General features: G+C 47.2%; 1 protein-coding gene across 30 annotated transcripts in view; it reads right to left on the bottom strand.

The window, feature by feature from the left end:
* The window catches only part of TLN2 (talin 2), a 482,025-nt gene that overhangs the window by 58,000 nt on the left and 396,142 nt on the right, over positions 1 to 27,883 (bottom strand). For 22 of the 30 annotated variants that reach the window (XM_035261780.3, XM_078333299.1, XM_078333295.1 and 19 more), the window contains 8 exons: positions 24,844 to 24,984; positions 24,228 to 24,409; positions 23,492 to 23,624; positions 20,785 to 20,886; positions 15,969 to 16,139; positions 9,956 to 10,102; positions 4,281 to 4,382; positions 1,641 to 1,760 (listed from right to left, as the gene is read on the bottom strand). In XM_035261780.3, the coding sequence (XP_035117671.1) occupies positions 1,641 to 1,760; positions 4,281 to 4,382; positions 9,956 to 10,102; positions 15,969 to 16,139; positions 20,785 to 20,886; positions 23,492 to 23,624; positions 24,228 to 24,409; positions 24,844 to 24,984 (1,098 nt within the window). The remainder of the gene's footprint in view (positions 1 to 1,640; positions 1,761 to 4,280; positions 4,383 to 9,955; positions 10,103 to 15,968; positions 16,140 to 20,784; positions 20,887 to 23,491; positions 23,625 to 24,227; positions 24,410 to 24,843; positions 24,985 to 27,883) is intronic. The other 8 variants (XM_078333307.1, XM_078333311.1, XM_078333306.1 and 5 more) reach the window with 1 other exon arrangement.

Here is a 27,883-nt window from a genome sequence, read left to right as displayed (position 1 = left end):
GCTGGGATTACAGGCATGCACCACCACACCCAGCTCATTTTTTGTAGAGACAGTGGTTTCACCATCCAGGCTGGGTCTTGAACTCCTAACCTCAAGTGATCCACCCTCCTTGGCCTCCCAAAATGCTGGGATTGCAGGTGTGAGCTGTCATGCCCAGCCCACTTTTTCCCTTTGTCCAAGCAAACGTTCCTCACTGTAACATAAATTCCATTACACTTGATTATGGATTTCAAAATTATAGGTTAGTCAAATGAATTATAAATCTAGATGATCTTACTAAATCAGGGAGTCTATTGTTTAAAAAGTGATAGGCCTGTGTAAAGACTCAGTGTAGGCATCTGATAACTCTCTTTTCTTGGTAGTGACTTCATGCTCACTGCAAATAGAGTTATTCATGCTACAGCCTAGTCAATTATTCTACTATCTCAAACTGCAGGCACCGTTAGAGACCTAAGTAATCTCATGCTAAATATATATGTATGCAAGTACATATATATGTGGTCTCCTATTTACATGCATTGTTAACACACATTAGAGAGCGATTTGTTTCGGGTCTTCATTTTTGTAGTATCTCTGGGAGTCTCTGAAAAGACAGACTTGACTCTCAGGAGCAATAGCAACAATGAGTAACTTGGGGACAGTGACTGTCACTATAAGGAGAAGAGAAGACCAGTTACAATTTTCTGCCTTGACAGCTCAGTTCATTTAGGAACGTCTTGAACAGGGTTTACGCTCAATAAACAGCTTGCTGAATTTCACAGAATATAATTACCTTTATCTTTCAAGTGTCCCTGTAATCCACTCCATTAATCTTCATTTTAAATTGAGCTTCCTTTCTGTAGGAAGCCATGTGGTTCCCCTAGCCCTGGACTCCTCCTGTGTGTTCACACTGATACAGATGTGATGAGGCTCCCTGGAGCCACACCTGACCTGCGTCCTTCCCAGTGGACCACACCATTAGAGGGATCAGAGATGGCAGCTCTTAGAAAGTGGGCTTTGGGGCCCCACTTTTGCTACTGTTAGACTCCTATGGGTGCAGGCATTCTAAAGCCAAGTCTACACTGGCCACTAAAGAAACCTGGTCTAGCAAAGGCAGGGAAGTAATCACAGGAGTCCACAGGAGGTCTGGGGGCAGGGATCTGGGCCAGCTCTTCGCCACCCAGAAAATTCAGGCAAGACTTTATTTCATGAAAGTAGCTCTTTCTAGGGAGCAGAATAGCTAATTCTCATACTTGAATCTTTCAACCCTTCTGTGAATCTTGGGAAAACAAGAATAATTGCATGGGATGTGCTAAGTGGAGTGGGAAGGGATGACATGGCAGCCCCAAACTTGGGCATGCTAATAGAGACAGCAGGTGATGGGTCTAGGGACAGGGGACCTGGCAGAACATTGTATACAAAGTCCTTATGTTTGAAAGCCCATGTCCCAGTTCTTGGCCAGTCTGCCCCATAAGGAGCAGTGAGCCTTGAGCATAGCCTGGGGCTAACTGGTCTAGACCTGTACTGTCCAGTGGTGGGGATAAACCAGGCTCTAGTTACTGGGCTGGGGTCTTCTAGAGCAGAGCTAAGCTATGAAAAAATACCCAGGAGTAGACACCAGTGTGTGTGCATCTTAAAATAGGGGTCTTAAGGTGGCAGACCTCCTCTGGTTCCGCCGTGGCTGCTGCCATCTGGCCCTGGAGAGCCAGGTGCCCATAGTCACTGGTCATTTGTGAAGCCAGTCCTCCCAACTCCTCCGGGTTAGTAACCGACTTAGTCATCTGGAAAAAGAAAACAAGCAAGACACACACACACACACACACACACACACACACACACACACACAGACATACACACAGAGAAAAGCATGAGAACCATGTGTTAATATCACTAGAAGCCAAAGTGTTTCATTCACTTTTAAGCTCCTGAGGGATGAAGGCCAGGCCTTGCATTTGGGGCTAGATGCTGGAGAGGGCAGTTCAAGCCAAGCCCATGCTGCATTGCACACAAAAGGCCAGAGCCCTCACAGGGCCCTGCTTAGGCCACAGGTTCTGGCTGGGCCCGATGGGCACATGCTTAGGGTTTGGGCAGTGCAGTGTGGAGCCAGCCCTCAGGGTCTGCCCTCTGGCAGGTGAGCTGACCAGCCCCTGGCCAGCCCTGCCCTGGGGGGGGGGCACCAGAGGTATTCCCCCTAGAAACCCCCAGGAGGCACAAGCCCTGTGCGCTTCTCACCCCTGGGCCCAGGCTTCTGTGGGGGGCTAATCTGGTCTCTGGGTGGCCAGAAGCAGGTCCCACCCAGGCGAGAGAGGGCATGAGGACAGGGCTGTTAAGAAAACCATGAATGGGAAGTGATGCATAAGCCAATGTTTTGGAAGAAGAAACTCACAGAGGACACAGCTTTGCCATAAATTTGTGCCAAAGAATGACAAGGTTTTAGCCACAAATTTAGTTAAGAGCAGTGTGTAGCCAACATGGTCACGTTCTACCTTTATTATGAAGACATGGATTATTTTTCTGTTTTACAGACTGATGCACCTCAACTCTCTAAGGTAGCTGGCATGCCAGTTTCTACTGTTTCGTCTTCCTCTGGACAAAAACACCTCTTAATTCTCACAAAAGCAGTTTTAATCTGCCACCCAGAAGGGCGTCACTGTCCCTCATCAAGGGGCTCCCCCTGCTCCACCTCCTCTTGCTCTGGATAACAATATTGTCTCCTTCTTTGTGGCCTTTAAGACCTTGATTTTAAACAGCCTTTTAAAATGCCTTTTGAATGACTCTCCATCCATCAGGGCAGGACAGGAATGTGTACAAAGACACGACCCAGGCTTCAGGCTGAGATGTGGCCTCCAAGGAACTCACACTTAGCTGCACAAAAGTGAGTACTGCCACATGCTGCTCTGCTGCGACCTGCCAACAGGTGCACTGGGAGTCTGGGCATCCTCACGGGGTGAGAAGGGCCTTTTTCACACAAGGAGCCAGGCCCATTATCTCAGGAGCAGCCATGCAGCCTGAGGCTGGGCTCCTTAAGATCATGGATACCCAGGGTCAAGCCAGGCCGGCACAGAACCTGGCTGGGGAGACATTCCAGAAACGCCATGAGGCCGCTCAAACATGTTTCACCGCTGCTGCGCTGTGCTTCTGCTCGTCAGGAATCTGCGCTGAAGGGCTGCTGGCTCAGACCTATGATCCGTACCCTACACTCCCCTGAGAAGGACAAGACTGGGCTCAGCTCCAGCTTTTCACCAAACACTGAGATGCGTGTACCATTCCCAAGCCCGAATTCTTTTAAACAGCCTGGCAGGGTCACAGAGTTTCCATGAATGAATGGCAGCAGCAGCCAGGGATGACTCTGTGGTCCAAGCTCAACCTCTAGTGGACACATGATTACATGACAAACTCACTCAGAGAGGGCCTGGCACGGCAACCACATGGTGGCTCATTCTGGTCACTCCAGCTAGGAAGGCCCATTGATTTCTCAATGCAGGCTTATGTGGCAAGTATCAAAGATGCCTCTTTTGAACTTTTATCTTACGGCACTGGAGACTTCAAAAGTCAAGAGAAACTTTTTCTATGGACTCTTACTATTTGGGGACAACATCTGTCATCTTTCATATAACTGCTTAACGTATCAGATAGCATTTGCTGTCTCTCAGTGCCCTTTATATCTAAAGATCTGTATAATACAGTTCTGGCTGCATTACATTTTAGCAAAAAACCCCCAACAAAACAAAACAAAACATTACCTCCAAAAGTGGTATGCCTTCTACTGTCAGGAAATTTGTTTCCTTTTTACATAACTATTCTGTTTCATTTTGCTTGAAAGACTGGCAATACCTTATTGTCCACGTATTACAACTTGATTTCATCAGATAATTTCAACTCTGTTCTATTTTATCCCCAAATATCTTGTCTTGTGCTGTTATTTCAATCTATTAAAAACATCTCAAGTTCTTTGTGAGGTGAATAGGATTTGTCTCCTTTCTCCTTAACTACAAATTCCTTGCTTTCCCCGTCTTCTCCTTTCCTCTCCTTCCTTTGCTCCTCTGTCCTCATGCCCAAGTCTCTGTCATCTTTGATTTCCTCTTGTGGCTTTTTCATGACGGGAGAACTGCGGCAGCCTGGGACTACTGCACACAGGCAGCCAAAAAGACCACAGAGAAAGGACAGAAGCTGGAGCCCCGGAGGGACTAGAGAGGGGTCTGGGCTCTCTCCCCCACACAGATCTGGGATTTGCAAGCTCAGTGGTGGCTGTGGATACAAAGGCAACCGCCAGTGGGGAGGGCAGCTCTCTCCCCTCTTACCATTTCCTGAGCTGTCACCGCAATGGCTTTGGAGTATTTAACCACAGTCGTCTGATAGTCGACAAATGTTCCCTTTGGTTCTGGAGGAGTGCCTTCATCCAGCTACAGAGGAGAGGAAAATAATCCAAAGGTCATAAGAAGCCTGCTGAAGCGTAGACTGTGTTTATCAGAATTAGGAACTTTGAAGAACAGAGGGCCTCAGAGATTCAACTGAATTCAACTGAATGACCCAACTTGTGCGATTAGGACTTTAACAAAGGGGCCCATAAGGCATTGAGGGTAGATGGCAAGGAGAGGCCCCCAGCCTTCCTGAGAGGAGTGGGAGGCCTTCCAGAGGAGTGACATTTCTGGCAAGTCTTATCAGGCAAGGAGGAGTCTACCACATATAAAAGGTGGGAAAGGCATCCCAAGAAAAGGGAACAGAATTTAGGCACATGGAGGCGGGAGCCGGCCTGACGCTTCTAGGGAAGTACAAAGAGGCAGGAGATGAGGTGCGAGACGAGGCGGACTCTCCATCAGGAAGCGCTTCCTGAGGAATGGTGGAGCCCGTGGCTATCCCCGGAACCCTCCTTTATGAGAGCTATCAGGGAATAAAAGGAATTAGAAGCACTAGGAATAAGTTGTTCACCTGACTATAAATGCAATAGGAACTGAGACAAGGGCAAGATCACTGTGGGGCGGAAGAACTGAGGCAATGCGAATATGTCCCTTGAAGACTTGGGGACACACTGGTGTAGGAGCTTGGTATTTGAGATCTGCTTCCAAGGCCTGTGAATGAAACTTGGGCTCGTTACTTCAACTCTGATTTCAAGTCCCTCAGTGGTAACTTCCAGGCATCACATGGTCACAGTAAAAATCAACATTACACCTGGTCAAGAACTACATCAGGGAGAGGAGAGGATGACCATAAGGAAGGTGCTGATGATCACAATGCTCACATCAATGATGAAGAAACAAGCAACCATCTTCACCACCACCACTTCCACCACCACCACCTCCGCCACCCACCACTTCCACCACCACCACCTCCGCCACTCACCACCTCCACCACCCACCACCACCACCTCCACCACCCACCACCACCACTTCCACCACCCACCACTTCCACCACCCACCACTTCCACCACCCACCACCACCACTTCCGCCACCCACCACTTCCACCACCTACCACTTCCACCACCCACCACCACCACTTCCACCACCCACCACCACCACTTCCGCCACCCACCACTTCCACCACCTACCACTTCCACCACCCACCACCACCACTTCCACCACCCACCACCACCACTTCCGCCACCCACCACTTCCACCACCCACCACCCACCACTTCCACCACCCACCACCACCACTTCCGCCACCCACCACTTCCACCACTACCACTTCCGCCACCCACCACTTCCGCCACCCACCACTTCCACCACCACCACTTCCACCACCCACCACTTCCACCACCACCACTTCCACCATCCCACTACCTTTCACCATCCCCACTGACTCCGGACCGTATTCCAGGTGAGGAGACACCACTCTCACCATCCCCACTGACTCCGGACCGTGTTCCAGGTGAGGAGACACCAGTCTCACCATCCCCACTGACTCCGGACCGTGTTCCAGGTGAGGAGACACCACTCTCACCATCCCCACTGACTCCGAACCGTATTCCAGGTGAGGAGACACCACTCTCACCATCCCCACTGACTCCGAACCGTATTCCAGGTGAGGAGACACCACTCTCACCATCCCCACTGACTCCGGACCGTGTTCCAGGTGAGGAGACACCACTCTCACCATCCCCACTGACTCCGGACCGTGTTCCAGGTGAGGAGACACCACTCTCACCATCCCCACTGACTCCGGACCGTATTCCAGGTGAGGAGACACCACTCTCACCATCCCCACTGACTCCGGACCGTGTTCCAGGTGAGGAGACACCACTCTCACCATCCCCACTGACTCCGGACCGTGTTCCAGGTGAGGAGACACCACTCTCACCATCCCCACTGACTCCGGACCGTGTTCCAGGTGAGGAGACACCACTCTCACCATCCCCACTGACTCCGGACCGTGTTCCAGGTGAGGAGACACCACTCTCACCATCCCCACTGACTCCGGACCGTATTCCAGGTGAGGAGACACCACTCTCACCATCCCCACTGACTCCGGACCGTGTTCCAGGTGAGGAGACACCACTCTCACCATCCCCACTGACTCCGGACCGTGTTCCAGGTGAGGAGACACCACTCTCACCATCCCCACTGACTCCGGACCGTATTCCAGCTGAGGAGACACCACTCTCACCATCCCCACTGACTCCGGACCGTGTTCCAGGTGAGGAGACACCACTCTCACCATCCCCACTGACTCCGGACCGTGTTCCAGGTGAGGAGACACCACTCTCACCATCCCCACTGACTCTGGACTGTATTCCAGCTGAGGAGACACCACTCTCACCATCCCCACTGACTCCGGACCGTGTTCCAGGTGAGGAGACACCACTCTCACCATCCCCACTGACTCCGGACCGTGTTCCAGGTGAGGAGACACCACTCTCACCATCCCCACTGACTCCGGACCGTGTTCCAGGTGAGGAGACACCACTCTCACCATCCCCACTGACTCCGGACCGTGTTCCAGGTGAGGAGACACCACTCTCACCATCCCCACTGACTCCGGACCGTATTCCAGGTGAGGAGACAAAGTGAACAGAAGTGAATACGGGAAGAGTGAGTCTAGTGAGGTCAGCCCCACATAAACAGGAGGAGGCTGCTGACAGCAGGAAGAATGAGGCTGCATCTGTTTTATGGAGAAGCTTGAAATCATGAAGACCACAGAGGGATCTGGGGTAGGCAATGACGTATTTGCGATTTCCTTGGCAGCTCTCTGCCATAAAGTTCAGAGTCAGAGAAGAGATTGGGGCCAAGCCGTCAATTAGGAAAATGTTAGCTGGGGATTTCAGTGAGAGCTACATGTCATGAGCAGGTGTGAACTGCACTGTGAGTGAAAGGAACGTATCACTGAGGCCTGTGCATGATATGGCTGCAGAGCTGGCGTATAATTTTTACCCAACTATTAACATAAACTCCACACTAGACTTTTAGCTTTCCCTATCAGGCAGGGAGAGCTGTACCCCCATTAAGCATGGGGACCCTGCTGGTCAAACAAGACTGAGCTGCATACACGTTCACTTGGTGTAGACTGAACATGCTCTAAGCCGCAGGCCACGTGCTAGGAGCTTGCATGTGAGATGTGACGTCACTGCCAACATGCCAGGATGCTGGAGCTGAAGGGAAGCTCAGAGCTCTTGGCCAGTGGCCACCAGCCAAAGAACCTTTAAGTAGTCTGAGGACAATGGGAAAAGAAAGAACAAAGTAGTGACTAGGATTTCAATTGCATTTCTTAGAAAGAACTTTCCTTTATGCGGAGGTTATAGCCTTCTCCCTTTCTGGGCGCCAACATGACCTTTTGTTTGTAAAACAGCAGTGATACAGATAGCACAGTTTTTGTTTAATTTTCTTACTTGGCCAAAATGAAAACAAAACAAAACAAAAACAAAAGATATCACATCACGAAATCCCACAGGATCATATGAACCTCACTGAATGAGGAAATCAAGGTTCTGAGAGCCTCAGTTCCTGTCCAGTGTCACCCAGAAAACTGATTACTTCACAGTCATTTTTGAGTCTCCAAACTGCCTAGTGCTTAGATCACGAGAGAGAATCTCAAAGAGAAGCTCCACAGTGGAAGCCCCCAAGTGTCAAGAGTCACATCCAAGTCCTAAATAACTTGAGGTACACTCATGTTTTTCTGTAATTCACTGCCTTTGAGAATTTCAGACGATGATTACAATAGTATCTGAGTGTTTTATCCAAATTAATGATACTCTGAGAGACTACGCCAGCTAACCCCTTGCTGCATAGGGACCCAAAGGACCTGAAACATCACTTAATACGAACTCCCCAGCAACAGGCTGAGCAAAGGGAGAATGGGAATGGGGAAGAGGTGCTGTGTGATGCCCTGGATGTCAGGCCAGGGTACCTAAGAGTTTAGGGGCAACAGTGAAACCCCAATTGCATACTTTGCAGAACTGAGGGGGAAGGAATAGCTCTTGGCCTCTATGGCTTATGTTGGCCAGCAGTTCCTCATTACTGCTACCAGGTAACAGCAGACTTACTGCCAGTCCATCCAGAAGAATCAAATGTGTCTCTGGCTGAGAAAGCCTATGCTATACCACTGATGGCAGGTGGCACACGGCGGTTCTCTCTGTCCACAGCGCATCACAGTGCATAAGGCACAGGGCTATCAAAGACAGACTTTGGATCTGACGTCCATCTTCCTGGGATTATGGAATCTTTCCCTATCATTTGAGTAATTCTGAAAAATATCTTCTCCCAAGAAGAAAAAAATTATCATTTGAATTTCTAATTTGCACCAAGAAACCTTGGGTTCCATTATTTAATGTCCTTAGGAAGATAACATCGTTTATCTTCAAAGCTTTGGTATTCTGAGGTCCTGAAAACTGAACAAATCCTGGCAACCAAACAAGGCCCTTATCCAAGGCCTTGAGAAGAGGAACATTTCACTCATTTTCTGCCAAAATGTCCACATTTGCAGCATGAGAAGCCTGTAGCAGAAAGTGATGGCCAATTTGACAAAGCAGAGCCTGGGGTCTCTAAACAGAGACACGGCATTCCATTCTGGGCTTGTTACGTTCCTTCTCAGGCTGATAATGACCACATAATGCTTAAGGATAATTATTCTAATTACAGTTTCAGTGTATCATTTCTTCATGGAGATATGAACAACCAATCTTCTCTAAATTAGCAATTAAAGACTACTTATTATCCTGAAAAACCTTATTAATGTATTCACAATCTGACAATGGGCATTTCAAAACAGAGACGATGTCTAAAAGTCTTGGTATGCTGTAGCAGGATGGCAATTAGATGTTGATGAGCAAGCATTCATTCTAATGAATGTCAAAACTTACGTGCCAAGTAAAGGATTCTTTGAGGGAAAGAACAGGAGATACGGAATTAAGGCTGTCTCCCGTCATGTCACCCTAATGATCAGGCTCAACTGACGGGTCACTAAGTGAGAAAATGATACTCATGTTCTCTCACGTCTGTCGCCGACAAGAGTTTACTATCGGCTTTTGCATATGTACTATTTCAGTGGTTTCTGTGGCTGGCTTATATCAGAACCATAGGGAGCATTTCAAAATCGAATATGTTAAATACAGTACATTAAAATGTAACCCAACTGAGTAGATTGGGGGTGGAGCCCAGGGATCTATATTCTTAAAACTCTACGTGATTGCAAAAACTGGCCCTTGGGAATCACGTTTATTTCATTTTGACAACTGTTTCCCCACAACAAACCCTACGAAGTAAATAATTATTTCCATCTTATAAATGAGAAAACCTATGGCATCTTTTCCATCTCCATCTTTCTCTTTCTTGTAAAATCAGAAGGAAGGGCACAACTGGCTTACAGAAGTAAGGCGTTAATAATAAAGAATATGTTGGATGTACGACCTGACATCTGTACATGAACCAGAACCTTCAAGGAAAGACATGTGGCTTCATGGGCCTTGACAGCAGCTAGAGAAAAGGAGGCGAGGCCCATGTGTGAGGGAGATGAAGGGGTAGAGAGCCCTGGCGCCCACGCCCACCTTGCTCATGGCCTCTGCGATGGCGTCCACCATGCCCCCAACCAGCCCCACTTCACTGGCGGCTTCATTCAGTGTCACCATGATGTCGTCCACAGCTTCCTTCATCAGCTGGGCAGCCTCTGTGATGGCGTCATGGGTGTGTTGTGCCTGAGAAGGGAATCATGAAACATTTCCTTAAGCAGAAGCGAGTGGTGCTCAGTCTTAAAAAGAAGAATATCAAACCATACTCCCACAAGGGAGCACAGCAGCGTATTCTATTTCTTCCCTATCTTTATGTTTGGCCATTTGTTTGCGAAGTAAATAAAAATCAGAAAGACAGACAGAAAAAGATCTCTTTTTACAATCGAGGAAAATGAAACTGCAGTATCAAACAAAACCTTGCGGCATGACCAATTTCATATGTTACTATGTTACTACAGTAGAAAGGGAACACCACAGGCCCCAAATATACAAGTTGATATATTTAAAAAATAGTAATAGGCCAGGCACGTGGCTCATGCCTGTAATCCCAGGACTTTGGGAGGCTGAGGAGGGTGGATCATGAGGTCAAGAGATCAAGACCATCCTGGCCAACATATGAAACCCCATCTCTACTAAAATATAAAAATCAGCTGGACGTGGTGGTGTGTGCCTGTAGTCCCAGCTACTTGGGAGGCTGAGGCAGGAGACTTGCTTGAAGCTGGGAGGTGGAGGTTGCAGTGAGCCGAGATTGTGCCACCGCATTCCAGCCTGGCAGCTGGTGACAGAGCAAGACTCTATCTCGAAAATAAAATTTTAAAAAAGCTAATAATGAAAAAATGTGCTCAAAATAAATGTACTTCTCTTCAAAGTTGCCCAACACACTCTAATTCCCTGTCTAAAGATAAGACTGGATTACAGAAATGTAGGTACATCTAAGAGAAATAAATCTGTAGAGGGCCTAATAGCCTTTGAAACTGTCACAAATTATATTGCCATGAGGCTGGAGAAATGCACGGGGCCCTGCAGGCAAGGTCCCGAGTACCCACCCATGCATTCCTTAGACCATACCAGGAAGCAGGTGTCTCACACCTGTGGCAAGCACGGAGAAGGGGCTAGGTAAATGAATGAATGAAAACATTGAAACAACGGCAGTGCTGGGCTCCCTGAAAGACAACTCAAGTGGTAGCAAGATGCAGGGGGAAGAGCCGAGGTGACAAACCCAGGTTCTAGTTCTGGCTCCACCGCTGGCTAAGCAGTTAAGTGACCCTGGGCTTGGAGTCCTCCTAGGTAAAATGGGGAAAACTACAGCAGCACTATGCGGTGATGGGATGATACGGCTGCAGGCGTCTTGTCATTTCTAAGGGCAGTCTACGAGGAGATCATGGCCTTGCTCTGCAAGATTGGACCTAATGTCAGATATTTAGGGTCAGAATTGCATTACATCCAGGCACCGGGTCTACCTATGCTGTGGCTATGGTTGCCCTGAGCCACCTTGAGGGACAGTCGACTCTTCCAAAAGGCCAAGATGTTGTATCTTTACTTTGGTAAATGAGAAGGTAAAGAAGCCAGTGGCAAACGGTAAACGAGAATTCACTGAGTGACTTTCTAAATCACAAGAGAATTCCAAGAGGTTGTGTGAGCCACAGGAATTGGCTCTGTCTGAATTGAAAACCCATAGGAAGCAAGGCAAGTAATTCAAAATGACATCTGATGAGATGGAAAATATGTTGATCATGGGTGGTTATCCTTAATGCTGTGTCAGGATACACAGAACTCTCTTTGAGAGAGGTAAATGGGGAGTTTGTGTTGATAGCTGATTTCATGGCAGAGAGATGGTAAAACACAAAATGTGCAGATTGCTTTATTCTGATGACAGAAGTATGAAAGATGATACCTCTTGTACCTACTCTTCAGAAAGAGCATCTCATACAAATACATTTGTATGCAGATAGAAGGTGAAAGGGAGGGTGCATATATCTCTAAGTCTCGTTTACAATGAAATGACTGTTGGAGACACAAAAAGTGCCAGCAATTCTATACATTCACATTAAAATAAAGGGTACAATCTGGGGAGAGGGGAGTGCTGCTTGCCAAGCATCTGTGCTCTCATGCAGGCTCAGGAAGGTTCAGAAGCAAATATGGGAGGCAGCAGTAAGTCACAAAGCTTTTTGAACTCCTTGGACAATTAAAGGACACTTGTCCTATACCAGGTCACCTAAATCTATAAAAGCATATCCTTGCTCTTGGCTAACCCAGAAATGAATTACCTCCCCATCCACTCATGCTGATGAATTATCTAGAAGGCCTGCTCGCCTTCATTTCTCATGGTTAAGTTTTTTACAGATTCTTAGAGGGTCAGCTCCGCATCTACCTCTTCTATGAAGTCTCCAATTACTCCAGGCCTCACCCAGGGCCTTTTCTTCTCAACTCCAAAGGCAAACCTCATCTTTATCAGACAGCCTAATAATCTCAAATCACACACACCTGCTAGATGAGCTCAATCGTTTCAGATACCCAAAGACACAGTTGGATCTCAATTAAGGCCTGTTTAAACAGCCCACAGCAATCTCATAAGTGGCCTCAGTGGGCCCAACAATGAGGTCATTATTTTAGATTCCTGAGGGGTTCCTTGTTACTGTTCCTCATGGCACCACACAAGATAAAAATCAGATTCCATTCTTTTTTAGACACACATCTGAAGTCCGCTTCCAAAGGAGCCTTGTTTCTTTATTACAGCGCTTCAAATACAAAGCCCAGGATAGCAGGCACAGACATCACAGAAGTACGGAAAAAATGGGAGAAGGCCACAGGGGAGCAGATTTCAACTTTGGTAGAGGGAGAAAAACAAGGAATAATGAGAATAGTAGAAAGGGCTGTTTCTGCTGGAGTGTTGCAGGCCCATCAAGGATGCTGCCGAAGGGAATTGGGTGGGGTGGGGGTGAGAGAAGGGAGCTCTGCGGGGTAGAGAATATTGCAGAGAAGAGCTCGATGGAGCCAGCGAGAGGCTATGCTGCAGCTTGGTAAGCATGTAATTCATTAACATCAGGCTCCGGGCCTACGCTTGTTGTTGTTGTTGTTGTTGTTTGTTTTTTAAACGTATCTACTATGCCAGGCACATTATCTCATTTAGTCTCTACCACTACCCTAGGGAGGTATTCATAATTACCCTTATTGTTTAGGTGCGGAAACAAAGAAACGAAGTCATCTACTCATGAGAGGCAGAGGTGAGATTTGAATCCAATTATGTCTGACCCCAAAGTTTGTGCTGTTTTTCACCAAATCAAAGCTACCCATAACTATTTACCAAATCTCTATCTCTTCTGCAAACAGGGATATGTAACACCTAGCACACAGCAAATAAAACCTAGAAAATATCTGTCCAAAGACTAACACCCAAGGTGATTATGTCTCTGCATCAGGTCTCTTAGGAAAAGGTTCAAAAAAGCAGACTTGTATGTCCCAGGTGCACTTTGGGCTAAGCCCGCCAGGGTTTGCAGAAAGAGAGTGTGGTTGACTGAGACCGGTGAGGGACAGAAGCGACCGCCTGCCTTGCCTTCACTCATCGTGTCTTACTTCATCATCTAATGTTTTACCGAAAAATACTCCACACTGGTGGAAAATTATTCTAGACACCACTTCCAATCACAGGCTGTTACCAGAAAGCTTACAGTGCTATGTGTGCTCCCATGGCTGGGAGCATAGGAAACTAAGGCCAAGCTGGGTGTTGTGGCTTGTGCCTGTAATCCCAGGTACGTGGAGGCTGAAGCAGGAGGACTGCTTGAGGCCAGAAGTTTGTGATGAGCCTGGATAACACAGCAAGACCCCATCTCTGATGGCTGGGAGCACACATAGCACGGTAAGCTTTCTAGTAACAGCCCCCGCTTGGCCAGAAAGCAGAAGCTGAGGTTATAAGGTTGAGATGAAATAAAATTCCATGAGGAGCTCTGAACTTACAGTCCAAGCAGATGTGCTACTGTCTTAAAAATCCAGAAAGGCCAGGTGTGGTGGCTCATGCCTGTAATCCCAGCACTTTGGAAGGTGGGTGGATCACCTGAGTCAGGAGTTCGAGAACAGCCTTGACAACATGGTGAAACCCCGTCTCTACTAAAAATGCAAAAAAATTAGCAGGGTGTGGTGGTGGGTGCCTGTAATCTCGGCTACTCAAGACGCTGAGACAGGAAAATTTCTTGAACCTGGGAGGCCGAGTTTGCAGTGAGCTGAGATCATGTCATTGTGCTCCAGCCTGGGCAACCAGAGTGAAACTCCTCTTTTGAAGCATTTTCTTAGGACTGAAACCCTCAGGTAGGAGTGGGGACATGTGATAGTAAACAGCCTGGAGAAAAGATAACCCAGAAGTGAGTCAGAGGATGAGTTCTGCCTCCTCCAGTGTCGGGAGGGTGCAAAGGGGGCTGGCGTGACTGCAAGGCACCCTATTGTCACTCCAGCACAGTCAAACAGCATTGTTTTCTTGCTCTATTCCACCACTTCAGCAACCAACGTATTTTTCTAAAAGACTCTGAACAATTTGAGGACAGTGGCTGGCACTTAAAATTTCAGCATCCCCAGAATGAGGCTCTTAATAACAGCCAAGTATGTGAATGAAAAAAATTGAACACAGAAAATGTAAATCCAAGCTGGGTGCTGTGGCTTGTGCCTATAATTCCAGGTACTTGGGAGGGTAAAGGGGGAGGACTGCTTGAGGCTGCGAGTTTGAAATGAGCCTGCAGCATAGCAAGATCCCATCTCTAATTAATTTATTAAGCAAATAAGTAAATAAATGAACAAGCAGGCTAGCCAGGTATGGTGGTATGTGCCTATGGCCCCAGCTACTTGAGAGGTTGAGGCAGGAACAACACATGTGTCTATGAGTTCATGACCAGCCTGGGCAATACAGTGAGACATTATTTAAATAAATAAATAAAGAAAAGAAAATGAAAGTCCGTGACATTATTCACACTGCTACCAGGTTCATGTTTCTAAAATATGGACTGCTTGTGCCATTGCCCAGCTTAAAGAGCACCAGTGGCTTCTCACTGTTTACAATAAAGACTGAAGTCCATAACGTGGAAGAGACCCGTCATCCCACAGCTCAGTGGGTGGTCCCTCCACTCTGCGTGTTCCAGATAGATGAGACCACTCACCATTCCTGAAGAAACCACAACCCTTTTAATAAAGCTACCTATGCCTTTGCATATGCTGTTCTTCTTCAGTTCCTAGGTTCAGAGTAAAATGCGGTGCAAGGTCACCTATGACAGGCTGTCATCATACTTGGCCACTTAAAGCAGCTGGGTGACACGACAGGCTGAAGAAATGTTCCTCTTGCAAACTGGTATGAAAGATTTTCATGTTAAACGGCAGTCCCTGAAGCACTAGGAATGGAAATGACATTCACTGGAGCACAACAGAGCGTTCCTTTGCGCAAACTGGGTGTCAGCGCTGAGCTAACAAACCCAGTAAGCATTATGGTTTCCATTCCTGTAATCACGACACCATGTATTCTTCTTCCCCAAGGACATTCTGTCAAGAAAAGAGTACCTTGGCCGGGTGCGGTGGCTCACGCCTATAATCCCAGCACTTTGGGAGGCCAAGGTGGGAGGATCACGAGGTCAAGAGATCGAGACCATCCTGGTCAACAAGGTGAAACCCCGTCTCTACTAAAAATACAAAAATTAGCTGGGCATGGTGGTGCGTGCCTGTAATCCCAGCTACTCAGGAGGCTGAGGCAGGAGAATTGCCTGAACCCAGGAGGCGGAGGTTGTGGTGAGCCAAGATCACACCATTGCACTCCAGTCTGGGTAACAAGAGCGAAACTCCGTCTCAAAAAAAAAAAAAAAAAAGAATACCTTATAAAAAAGCCTTAATTATGTATATTTCTTTGTTTCTTCCCTAAGAACCCTGGGAATGCCAACAGATTATTTCTGATCTCAGAGTGGGAGCTCAAATGCCAACGACAAGAACTGGAGGTGTTTTTTCCTGGAGGAACACATTACAGCAGGAATGCATGATGGCTTCTGAGTGGTCCTAAGTCAGTCCCCAATATCCTGGACCATACCTTGGGGTTTCCGCCACCTTCTTTGGCTGCATACAACATCTGCAGGGCAGACTCTGCGAGCGTCTTGGTCTGGTCCAGCACCGTCATCTGCTGCTGATGGTCAAGAATCTTGGAGGCCACACCGACTGCAGCTAAGATCAAGGGCTCAAAGTAGCTCGCCAGTTGTGTCACCTTTCAAGAGAAAAATAAAGCCACAGATGTATCGTGTAAATACACGTCTCCTTCAGAGGCTCCATGGTTAAGGAGCGGGAGGGGAGCAGGGCTGGGTGGACTCACATGGAGAGGCAGACCTGCTGCAATGCGCTGCTGAAAGTGCTTCCTAATTAATATACTCTGGCTTGGTTTTTACTTTCTCTGGGGAGTTCTTCATCTCTCTAAATATGATGGAAGTGTTAAGAAACCCATTCCGAGATCCAGAGTTAGATGTGAGAATTGAATTCAGTTTCACAAACTATCAATTTCTATAAATTAAAAACTTTCAGAAGGACTAAAGACATCTTGCAAACTGAGGAGGAAAGGGGAGTGGAGGAAGGATAAGGTAGCAGGGAAGCAGAAAAGAGAAGAATGAGATGAAAGAAAGCTTCAAAAGCTTTGTAGGAAGCCAATCCCAACTGCCTTTTGCACGAAGCATTTTGACCAAGCCTTGATTTGGAATAAAAGCACAAATGATTTCACATCAGCCTAGATGCTCTGTTTGTGATTAGCCCAACTTGGGAGAACAAACAAAGCCTAACCCAACATGAACCACTGCCCCTGCACAGGCCTCTTTCCAGGAGGGCAATGCATATCCATCCACGCTCACCAAAGCTCGCCTACCAGCTGGGAGCTGTGAACCACATGTCACAAATATCTAGTGGGCGCATCCCCTATGCCAGGCTCTCTGCTAAAAGTTTAGCATCCATTTCCTCACTGAGCCTCCACAACTGTAAGACGCAGATAAACATGAAGATACCGAGGCTTCGAGGGGTTGAGATGCATGCTCCATCTCATGTAGCTGAGAAGTGGAGACAGTAGCGTCCCACCCCATATTCCCGGCTCTCAGCGGCCATGATCTATGATCTCTGTCACTTTCACTGTGATTCCAGTTCTGCTGCTGTTGTCACACTGCACTTTGAAGAGTTTATCATTTGGTGTTTGGATGCCCCTCTACCTGACATCAGAATATGAGATCTTCACATTTTGCTACATTCACTTCAGATACCAGGATGTATCCCCTCTCAGAATCTATTCTCACTCAGATAAAATACAATGGCACTAATCATACTTTTCTGTTCAATGCCTCATTCTGTGCGGTAATGACTAACGGCTAAATCATGCCCTTCAAGAGCACTTACATTCAAACCTTTAGCCAGCACCTCCCTTAACTGCTTCTTCCCATCCCATGTTGGAAGAATGAGTGTTGTGGGGATGTGGACAGGAAGACCACTCACATGAGCAGTCACTGGGCCAGCAGCTGGGGCAAGGTGGGGGAATGTGTCCAAAATAATCAAACTTAATTAGCGCTAATAATGAGACATGATTACTGGCCAACAATGAACATATTTGTACTCTGTTATCTCCTCTGTGGTTATCTTACAAATAGGTTTCAAATCTGGTGAACAGAGCTGTTGCTGGCCCTTCAGGTGCCTTCGGGTGAACTGTAAAGGGGTGCTTTCGGCAGACATGACTGATGCTAGGGCAGAGCATGGGCTGAATTTTGATCCCTACTTCCCACTTCGGCCAAATGCCTCTGTGGAAGGGATGGCTTGGACAACCACAGGCAGTGGCTCCACACGCTGCATCTGATTTCATCTTCATCCCCAGGAAAGGCACTGGTGTCACTGCCAAAGGGAATGGGGCACATGGGCTCATCAGGTGTGAGGGCTGAGGGTGGTCCTTTAAGTCCTAAAGGAGCAGTTAAAATGCTTAATGCATTGGAATCTTAAATGTCTTCTAGGTGAATTTTATTATTTTAAAAGCATAGTTCATCAGTGCAACTGTCAAATGTCAGCTGTTGCTGTGTGCTGAGAATAATTAAATGCAAGAACTAAACCGGAGCCCGACTTCCCCATGGAGGTAGCAGAGCTGGGCCATGAAGGACATCAGCTCTGGCCTCAGAATCACTGGATTTGAACCTTCCCTCTCAATTCCTTACTGAGAAATATTTGGCACACCGTTTCAACTGCTCCACTTCAGTTTCCTCATCTGTAACATGGGGATTAACAACAGCACTGAGAGTTCATCAGGACTGGTGGGAGAACTAATGTACACAAAAGCCCTTCACCACGCTAACTGCCATATAGGAAGCGCTCAGTCAAGACCCAGTGCCCAGATATTACAGGCAAAGCTTTTTGAAGGCATGTGCTTTTCTCTGAGTTTAGGGAGCTTAGCGAGGACTTTCATACCTTTTGTTCTTGAGACATGACAGAACAGGAAACATCCTCGCTTGGGTTAGCACGTGCATTAAAATAACACAGAATTTTGAGTGTTTGGTAATTGATGTTCATTCCTAGGTTGAGGTACACAGGGGGACTGAATGGTGACCCTGTAAAAGGTATGTCCATATCCAAATCCCTGCAACCTTGAAATTTAGGTTTAAGGATCTTGAAACAAGATCATCCTGGATTACCTGGGTGGGCTCCAAATCCAATAACAAGGTCCAACCACGAGACAGAAGAAACACAGAACAGCAGATGACAACGTGACTATGGAAGCAGGGATCAGTGCCATGGTCAAGGAACACCAGAAGCCACAGGAAAGGAACCACAGTCAAGGAACACCAGAAGCCACAGGAAAGGAACCACAGTCAAGGAACACCAGAAGCCACAGGAAAGGAACCACAGTCAAGGAACACCAGAAGCCACAGGAAAGGAACCACAGTCAAGGAACACCAGAAGTCACAGGAAAACATAAGCAGCAAAGAACAAGGCCAGGCATGGTGGCTCATGCCTGTTACCCCAGCACTTTGGGAGGCCAAGGTAGGCAGATCACAAGGTCAGGAGTTTGAGACCAGCCTGACCAACATGGTGAAACCCCATCTCTTCTAAAAATACAAAACAAAAAATTAGCTGGGTGTGGTAGCACATGCCTGTTATCATAGCTACTCAGGAGGCTGAGGCAGGAAAACTGCTTGAACCCGGGAAGCAGAGGTTGCAGTGAGCCGAGATTACACCACTGCACTCCAGCCTGGGTGACAGAGTGAGACTCTGTCCCCTCTCCCACCACCCCCACCCCTGCAAAATAGGAAAAAACAAAGTACACTCCGAGGAAGCCACTCTACAGTCTCCAGAGGGAGCACGGCCCTGCCAACACGTGATTTTAGACTTTCGGCCTCTGAAGTCTACGAGAGAATAAATTTCTGTTCTTTGAAGCCACAGAACTTTATAAACACGGCTGGGGTCTGAGAATTTGTATTTCTTATCACTATCAGGTGCTGTGGAAGCTGCTGATCTGGGGCCCCAGTGGAGCACTGTAATGACGCCTTGGGGAAAATGTGGGTGTAACTCCTAGTCCAGGGCTCTTCTAGATAGAGGGACCACAGTCTGACTCTGTCCAAAACTCTCTTTTACAAGGGAAGAGACAGATTAGCCCAAGGTCCAAGAGAAAATTTATAAGTCAAGTGGCATAAATACATGATGTTTCTTTTGATGCTAAACTCTAACCCAGGAATAAATCTTGTATACTAATGAAGTATCTGCAGAGACATGGGTATTGTCCTCCAAAGATATCCAGAAATATTTTATTACAAAAGTTCTGGAATCAAACTAACTGCTGAAAAAATGTCCAGTGCAGCTTCTCTTCTGAACTCAGTTTCTCTGATGGTCACACAAGTAGTGGCCCCAGTGGCCAGACCATTCCTTCTACCCCTGCAAACCTCTTCACACAGGTGGACAAGCCCTTTTCTAATTACTGTATAAAGAAACTCAGCTAAGAAATGAAATGTGCCACACTTAAAAAGGCAGAGACACACTGGGCTTTGAGATTTCAAATCTTAAAAATCCCCACTTGGAACCAGTGGGAAGGTGAGTAGGCCCTTAAGCTATTCTGTGATTTGAAAAGGCAAGAATATTGATTTTCTAAGATCGATACCTGCCAAGAAGATTCTGGCGACTGTCCAGTATAGATGTACATCTCTGCTGATGGCTGCACTGATAAAATGCTAGAAAACCCAAGGTGGTTAAAAATCCAACTTCTGGCCTCTCCCTACTGAGGCACAGGCTGCATGACAAGCCCATTGTCCTTGAAGAATTTGCAAAATGAACCCCAACCAGGCAAAACATCTTTTGGCACTGAACACAACGTGGGTAAGAACCGCCCCCCACCCCGCCCCGGCCCCATTGAGTGGAAACCTAGGGAAGGTTTGGCCATCCAAGTCTGCTTTGCCTCATTGTATCTAAGAGTAGACACTATGTTGCAAACCACGGAAGAATAATGTACCCTTAAACACACCAGAATGGGGCCGGCTGGCCAGCCAGCCAGGGACAAAAGGTGGCAGACTCCAGGCTGGGAGTGTCTGCTTCAGTGTCTGGCTTCTCTCAGCAAAGGCTGATTGCAATGGATGACTGTAAATGCCAAGCTGGCTAATGTCTCTGGCCACAACCAGAAAAGCTGCACTGAAGTTTTCTTCTGAACTCTATGTAAAAACAGATCCTGAACTGATCATTTTTGGAGAGGATGCCAGAGAGAGGTTCAGTGTTATTTTCTGTAGCTTAAACCGGCATTGGACTCAGGCGCAATACTTGCATCACAGGCTTTTGGGAACCCTAACAGCAAAGTCAACAAAACTCTCTCCTGTGATCACACGCACACCCTCGCAGGTTCCCTCGCTGTGCATTACCTTATGTCCCAGCTGAGCTGCTTCTCCCCGAGCCGCTGTGGCGATGGGATCGATAAGGTGCCCGATTTCCTGGACCACCGAAGTCAGCTGCTCCTGCAGGGCCTGATAAGCAGAAAAGTGTCAAGTTCATCCCATAACAGTTCCCCACAGAGCTGCACTCATTCAAAAATGCCCTTCTGAAAAACGAGAAAGGCCACACAACACAGACGTCAAATGCCTGTGTGTTGCCATCAGCCACTGTAACCTGCCCTGACCTTCTCAGTGATGCCTCCGCCCGAGAAAGAGAAGAAGCAGGCCTGAGAGATGCTTTTGGATCTGGCTTCTTGCTCCTGTCAACCCTAACAACTGATGCTACTGTTATCTTTACTTTAGGTACCTTGGTGTAAGTAGTGGATATGCGAAACAGCCATGGCTTTCCAAGAATGAATGACAACTTTGTCCAAATGCAGGCAGATAATGGAGGGGTCTGAGGGAACATCCAGGTCGCTGTATTCTCAGAACTAATAACCCCTTAAGGACAGAGAGTGACGTCAAAATGCTCTTTGAAAGCAGGACTGCTTCCCAAGCAGTGCACTGTGAAAACACTAAGATACCCACCGAGCGCAGCTCAGACCTCAATCCACTGTTTGTGGCGTGCATGCAAATATGAAAAACAGTGCCCTCAAGGCATTGCTTCTCAGGTTTGAGAGATGGTTTAATCTCTCTAGCCCCAAAGAATTAAATCATGCTGTAAAGAGACAGACCAAGATACCCAGATGACTTTGAGAAAGTGGGGGATGGGGAATTCAAAGGTGGAGATTATTAGCCAGTGGCAGGAAAGATCAGATCCCTTTGTACGACTATTCATAGGAACTTCACTGATAGATGCAGGATTAACACATCAGAACCCTGGGCGTTTTAGGTCTCCACACACCAGCATGGAATTGAGTGAACTTCGCCAAAGTGGCTACGTCCCGCCCATCAGAAATGAGACTCTAGCCTTCCCTACTTTCCCACAGAATAATGATGCCTATGGGCCATGGGGGATGGGGGCAGGGTGTCCTCAACAAGAGGAGCAGACTAATATGCAAACTTGAAAACAAAACTCTGGAAAAAGAAAAAGAAAAGAGAAAAGAGAAATAGAGACAGATGGGAGCGGGCAGGGAGAAACTTCCAAGACGTCCAAGGGTTTTATTTACTAATTACTTATTATCTTCACATTCATACTGTGATTATAGACATGAATGCAAGAATATTCCAACCACGCTATTTTATTAGAGATGGTTTGTTAAATTAAATACGATATATGTTTAGGGAGCACAAGCAGTTAAAGGGGAAGAGTTCTCTTCCTAGTGAGGGAATTAAAGCAGAGGATATACTGGGTCAGGGAGGATATGGTGACAGGATGGGGGAATCGGGGGCTTCTGGGGTGCTGGTCACCTTTGCTACTTTTTTTTTGAGATGGAGTCTTGCTCTGTTGCCCAGGCTTAAGGGCGGTGGTATGATCTTGGCTCACTCACTGCAACCTCCATCTCCCAGGTTCAAGCGATTCTCCTGCCTCAACCTCCCAAGTAGCTGGGATTACAGGTGACCACCACCATGCCTGGTTAATTTTTGTATTTTTAGTAAAGACTGGGTTTCACCATGTTGGCCAGGCTGGTCTGGAACTCCTGACCTCAAGTGATCTGCCTGCCTCAGCCTCCCAAAGTGCTGCAATTACAGGTGTGTGATACAGTGCCCAGCCTCATCTTTGCCTCTTGATCCGGGTGCTGGTTGAAAGGCCTGTTCAGTTGGTGATAATTTATCAAGCGGTCCATTTACCTGCACTTGTCTGCATGCACACACATACGGACTTTAACAACAGGTTCAAAAGAATAATTCTAGCATCCCACGCAGTCTGAGAAAATTTATTCCTTCTTTCTTTGTTTGGAAATAGGATGGTGAAGGTGTAGCTAAATAGACAGCTCTATTAATAAAAATGAGCAATGCTAACTCTGGGCCGAAAGCTGACTGTTAATGAATTCAGTGGCAGGAAGATAAACACCGATAAACACACCACCCATTTTTATTAAGCACCTTCTGCGTGTCAAGCACTGTGCTTTCCGCAGTGAATGAAGTTAAACCCAGGAACCTTTGGACAGGTAATAGAAAACACCCAAAGGGAAAAAGCAGGAAAATTCCATTCCCAACTTTGGAAAAACAAGCAAGAGAGGGCAAAGTGGCTTTAAATTAATAATAGGATGCCAAAGTCCTCAAATGCTAGATATTGAATAACTTAGGGCAGAATCCTTGATCTCTGAACAGACCAAATCCATCAGAGTTTAATGCTGAATTTGCCAACTGACTAGAAAGCATGCTGGTGAAATATGACAACAGAGAATTATTCAAAATTTATGTGCCTAGAGCCACTCTACTGACGTGTTAAACACGGTATCCACCTTCCCCCAAATTACCTTGATATTGATATTCCCCCCAAATTTCAGCCGCCTTTGAACTTTCCACCCCAGTACATGTATTCCTTCCCCCAAGCCACCCTCCTCTACTTGGCATCTCCAAAAAGTTCCCAGGTTGGCTCCACAGAGAATGTGGTATAACTCCAGCTGTATAATGGTGAAACTCCAGCAACAGAAACATCTTGGCCCCACAACCTCTGTCCCTCCAAGTCTGATGCTGAGATTCTTCAACATATCTAGAGGCTGCTAAGCAGGCCCCAATATCCCCAGCTTACCTCCACAGAGATGTCATCCCTTGTGGCCAGGCTCTGGCTAACGGCAGCCAGTGAGGCCTGCTCAATGTCCCGGATGCACCTGTTGATGCCATCGATGGAGTAGTCACATTCTCTCTGTCCAGGGGCCTTGTCCCTGGAAGGAACAGTGCAAGCTGGACACAGGCTCCAGGGGGCTCAGGTCCTACAGTCTCCTCCAGCACCGGTGGGCCAGGATCCCTGTCCACGTCCTCCCTGACTCGATCCCCTCTTTTTTTTTTGAGATGGAGTTTTGCTCTTTTTACCCAGGCTGGAGTGCAATGGCGTGATCTCGGCTCACCGCAATCTCCGCCTCCTGGGTTCAAGCAATTCTCCTGCCTCAGCCTCCCGAGTAGCTGGGACTACAGGTACACGCCACCATGCCCAGCTAATTTTTTTGTATTTTTAGTAGAGACGGGGTTTCGCCATGTTGACCAGGATGGTCTCGATCTCTTGACCTCATGATCCACCTGCCTCGGCCTCCCAAAGTGCTGGGATTACAGGTGTGATCCACCGCGCCCGGCCAGAATAGTATTTGATACATGGTAAGTACTTCGGTTATCAATTACTATTGTGACCAGTGCTTCTGGTCCCAAAGAGATAGAAAAAGATGATGATAATGATCAACAATATCACTATTAAGTAAAACGCCTGATGGGCTGATCCTGCTCCTGCCCTGCTGAGATGCAGGTTGGCAGCAACCTCCGGAAGAGACACTGACCTGATAGAAGTGATGAGGCTCTTGATGGAGTCAGACACCGTATGGGAATGTCCAGCCAGTACAGACCAGGTGGGCGGGTCTTTGGGGTTGATGGCCAGAGAGCGTGCAGTGCGAATGAGGTACGATGAACTCTCCAGCATGGTCTTGGCTGAGACCAGGATTGGTTCCTGTGCCTGGGAGCCCTGAGACCAAATAGCAGAGAAATCAAAGTCAGGGTTGAAGATACGATTGAATGAGGTGGGCCCTGCAAGGTCCTGTTCTTTGCCAAATCACCGCCTCTGCCCTTTGAAGGAGATAAACGGGGCAGGGAACCATGAAGACTGGATTCTTTGGGGTCTGCATGGTGGGGACTTAAGCCCATGTTTACCCCTTAAACAGGATTTTTTGTGTGTGACACATCCCAAGAATGGCCCCAAACCTAGGCAGTAAGATTGTTCTCTATATATACAGAGATGTGCAGTCATGGAGTCTCACTAAGTGTGCACATGCTGTAACTGACGAGAGTAACAGTATCCTACGTGTTGATAGAGACAGCTTTCGGAGTTTTAACTATTAGCTCATTCGGTGCCACACAAAGCCATGATCTTAGTGTTATCCTTCTGCAGAAACTCCCCACCTCAGAGCTGATCTGGGCAGGAATGCTGACAAACTCAGGGTTGGATGCAAATGCCGTCAGGTTCTCCACAGCTTCAATCAGGGGGGCAGTGGCAATGCGACATTTATTGCGGTTGTCTTCAGAGAAATCCCCATCCAGAGCCTGACGGGAGAAAACAGGGAGATTCTGTCCGATTGAGAAGCACTGATTCCTGAACTATGAGAATCACCTCTTGGTGAAAGAAGGTGCTTCAATGGGACCACTGAAAATGTTTGGTGACCTCATAAACAGTAAACAAGAACTGACTAAAGAGACCGCTGCCATCAAGCAGAGGGGCCCTGTCAGCAACTGCAGAGAATTCAAAATAAATGTCTAGCTCACAGGACAACTGACTCTGCAGTCAGCTTTCCACTCACAGGAAGCAGGGACAGAGGCTGCAACAGCAACCTGCTCTGCAGCGCCCCGTGACCCCCTGCGCCAGGCCGTGCAGCAGAACTACTTCCTCCTCACTTTTCAGGCTGTCATCCTGGGGATTAAGTCTATTCTCTCCCAAACAATAAACATACTTTATTGTATTTTAAAGCAGTACTTTTAACTTTTTCTAAGTTTTACCTGGGTGTTGCCCAACGACTGATGGAGGTAAGGCAGGCATAACCAACATCATTTTGAAATGAACACAATCCAATCTAACGGGAAGGAATAGACTGGAACTACCCCAACCATTCAAACAAATCTTACAAACAGAATATTCAACAAAACAGGCCACCCACAAATGGGTACGTCTTGTACAATTCCATTAGCACTAAGTGCAAACACAGGCGGACCTAATCCAGACGGTGAGAAGAGCAGGTAACACCGGCGGGAGTATAAGGAAAGCCAGTAACACTCTGTTTCTTAATCTGGCTAGAGTTACCAAGGTGTGTTCCGCTTGAGAAGATTCAATGAACTCTACATATAGTGTGTGTTTTCTCTACATGCATCTTACGCTTCATAAAAAAAAAAAAAAAAAAAAACCTAACAGCAGGTAACACAATGGCATAGAGTGCAGGCCTTTTGCTGAATGCGAATCCAGGAATGTGGCCTATGAACCATGCCAGGCTGCCTCACAGAGTTAACACTTCGATGAGGTTCCCAGCCCTAGATGTCCCTTCTTCAGAATCAAGACTTTTGGAACCTACAGCCAATGACCCGAATACAGAAACCCTCCCGCCCAGAGAAAGGCTACACTGGAGAAGGCAGTTAGGTTTGCATAAAAATGCCAATCTCCTTGTTAAATGACCAACAAACTTTTAATTTAACCTTTATGAGCAACATATAAAGCCAATTTAGACAATTAGGAAAAAGGAGGGCGGGCACCGGCATTACCAAGCAAAGCAGATCTGAGATAGGGGCTTTTCTGTTTTTCAGTAAGGCAAGAGGAGGCAGGCACTGTTGGTTTGAAGGCTATTTTTGAATAGCAACGACATTCCGATCAAGCCTTGGCAACTTGGGGCAATAATTACATACCCACAATGTAATATTTTCAGAGAAATTCCCAAAAGCCTGGCTATTTTTAGTGTTTATGCTAATATAGTGCCAATGGCTCACCTTGGCTCATGCCCTTTCCCCACCAGACAGGCCCTGACCCTACCCTCACCTCTCCAGTTCTGCCATTCTTCCAGGCCCGATGGAAAACCTTGCACACCCGCTACTTCTTGCTCACATATAAAGCCTCATTTCTCACTGCCACTTACATACTTGGTAAATGTTGATGCACTGGCCACGCAGAAGTGAACCACCTTGGCACTCTGATCTTGTTACACTGTTAATATTGCTCTGAAGTTTGGTAGATCCCTGGAGGTCTGGATTTATCACACTTCAGAGCAACTAGACAGCACCAGTGCTACGCAGGGTGGGTGCCACTAAGCAGGAGCCTGACAGGTGGGCCCAAACACAGGCAAAGGTGTGAAACAAGCTGATTGCAAGAGTGGACTCTGGAGTGGAAGAAACTCAAAAGGAACTGTGGAGTGGCTACATGGCTTCCTCCGTAACACCCCTTCCACTGGGATCGCACGACTTTCAGCTCAACAGGAGATGCTCGGCCTTCCCTCGATGCTGCTCCCCCTTCCTGCTTCTTACCTCTCCACATGTTTCCCTTCCCCTTTCTGCTTCCACAAACCTCTCAGTCTATTGGGAAGAAGGGCAGCCAATCAAGCCACCAACCCTAAGCTGAACTTCTTCAAACTAAGGTGACCATTCAAGGGCAATCTCAAGAAATGGGTTTCTAATTGTGTAGGTTTCATAGACAGCAGTGCTAGCATAAAAGGCTGGTTTCCTTGGGCTTTTGTTTTGAACATGGACCCTAGAATCATATTAACATACAGCCCATTGCTATTTGCAGCACAGGGCCTTGAACAACATGGACTAGACTAGCAAGCTACAGCAATCATTTTCCGTTCTCAAAAAGGACAAGTTATTGCCTCCAAAAAAAAAAAAGGATGGTTTGCAGAGATATTATTTCACTTCCATAACTCTGCTTCCACTGGGCACAGCAGAGCCACTCACGTAAACTGAATACCCAGAACTGCCCAATGGTGAAATGTCAAGCAAGCATATCACAGAATGTCTGGCATACCAGCCATGATGATGAAAGGGTGAATTCAGCCATATATCCAGGCCCCACCAGGACAAGTATACTCCCAAAGCTGGAGCCTGCCCCCAGTGTTCCCCCCTCGGCAAAATCCCATGGAGACCTGGGAGAAATAATTTCTGGGTATGCATAAAATCAAAGATGTATGGACTTTGGGGGTTACAGGGGACCCTGAAAACATTTTAATACTAAACCCCCAACTCTCCAGACAATAAAACCAGCACCTGGAAACTGACACGATTTGCCAAGGTCACCTTGCTACTACTCACTGGCATGCCTCAAACAAGGACCCGAGCCTCCTGGCTCCCTTCTCTCCTGCTGACCTTAGACAAAGGCAACAGAACAAGGAGTAAAACACCCAAGAGCCTTCTTCCTTTTCCTTCTAAAGAAACCACTTTCTCAATCCAAACATAAGGATGACCAAGAAAGCAT

This window comes from Callithrix jacchus, chromosome 8 (assembly GCF_049354715.1).
Source record: "Callithrix jacchus isolate 240 chromosome 8, calJac240_pri, whole genome shotgun sequence".
NCBI classification, from domain to species: domain Eukaryota; kingdom Metazoa; phylum Chordata; class Mammalia; order Primates; family Cebidae; genus Callithrix; species Callithrix jacchus.
The sequence above is the reverse complement of the archived record's forward strand: the minus strand, read 5'-3'. Positions and strand labels throughout refer to the sequence as shown.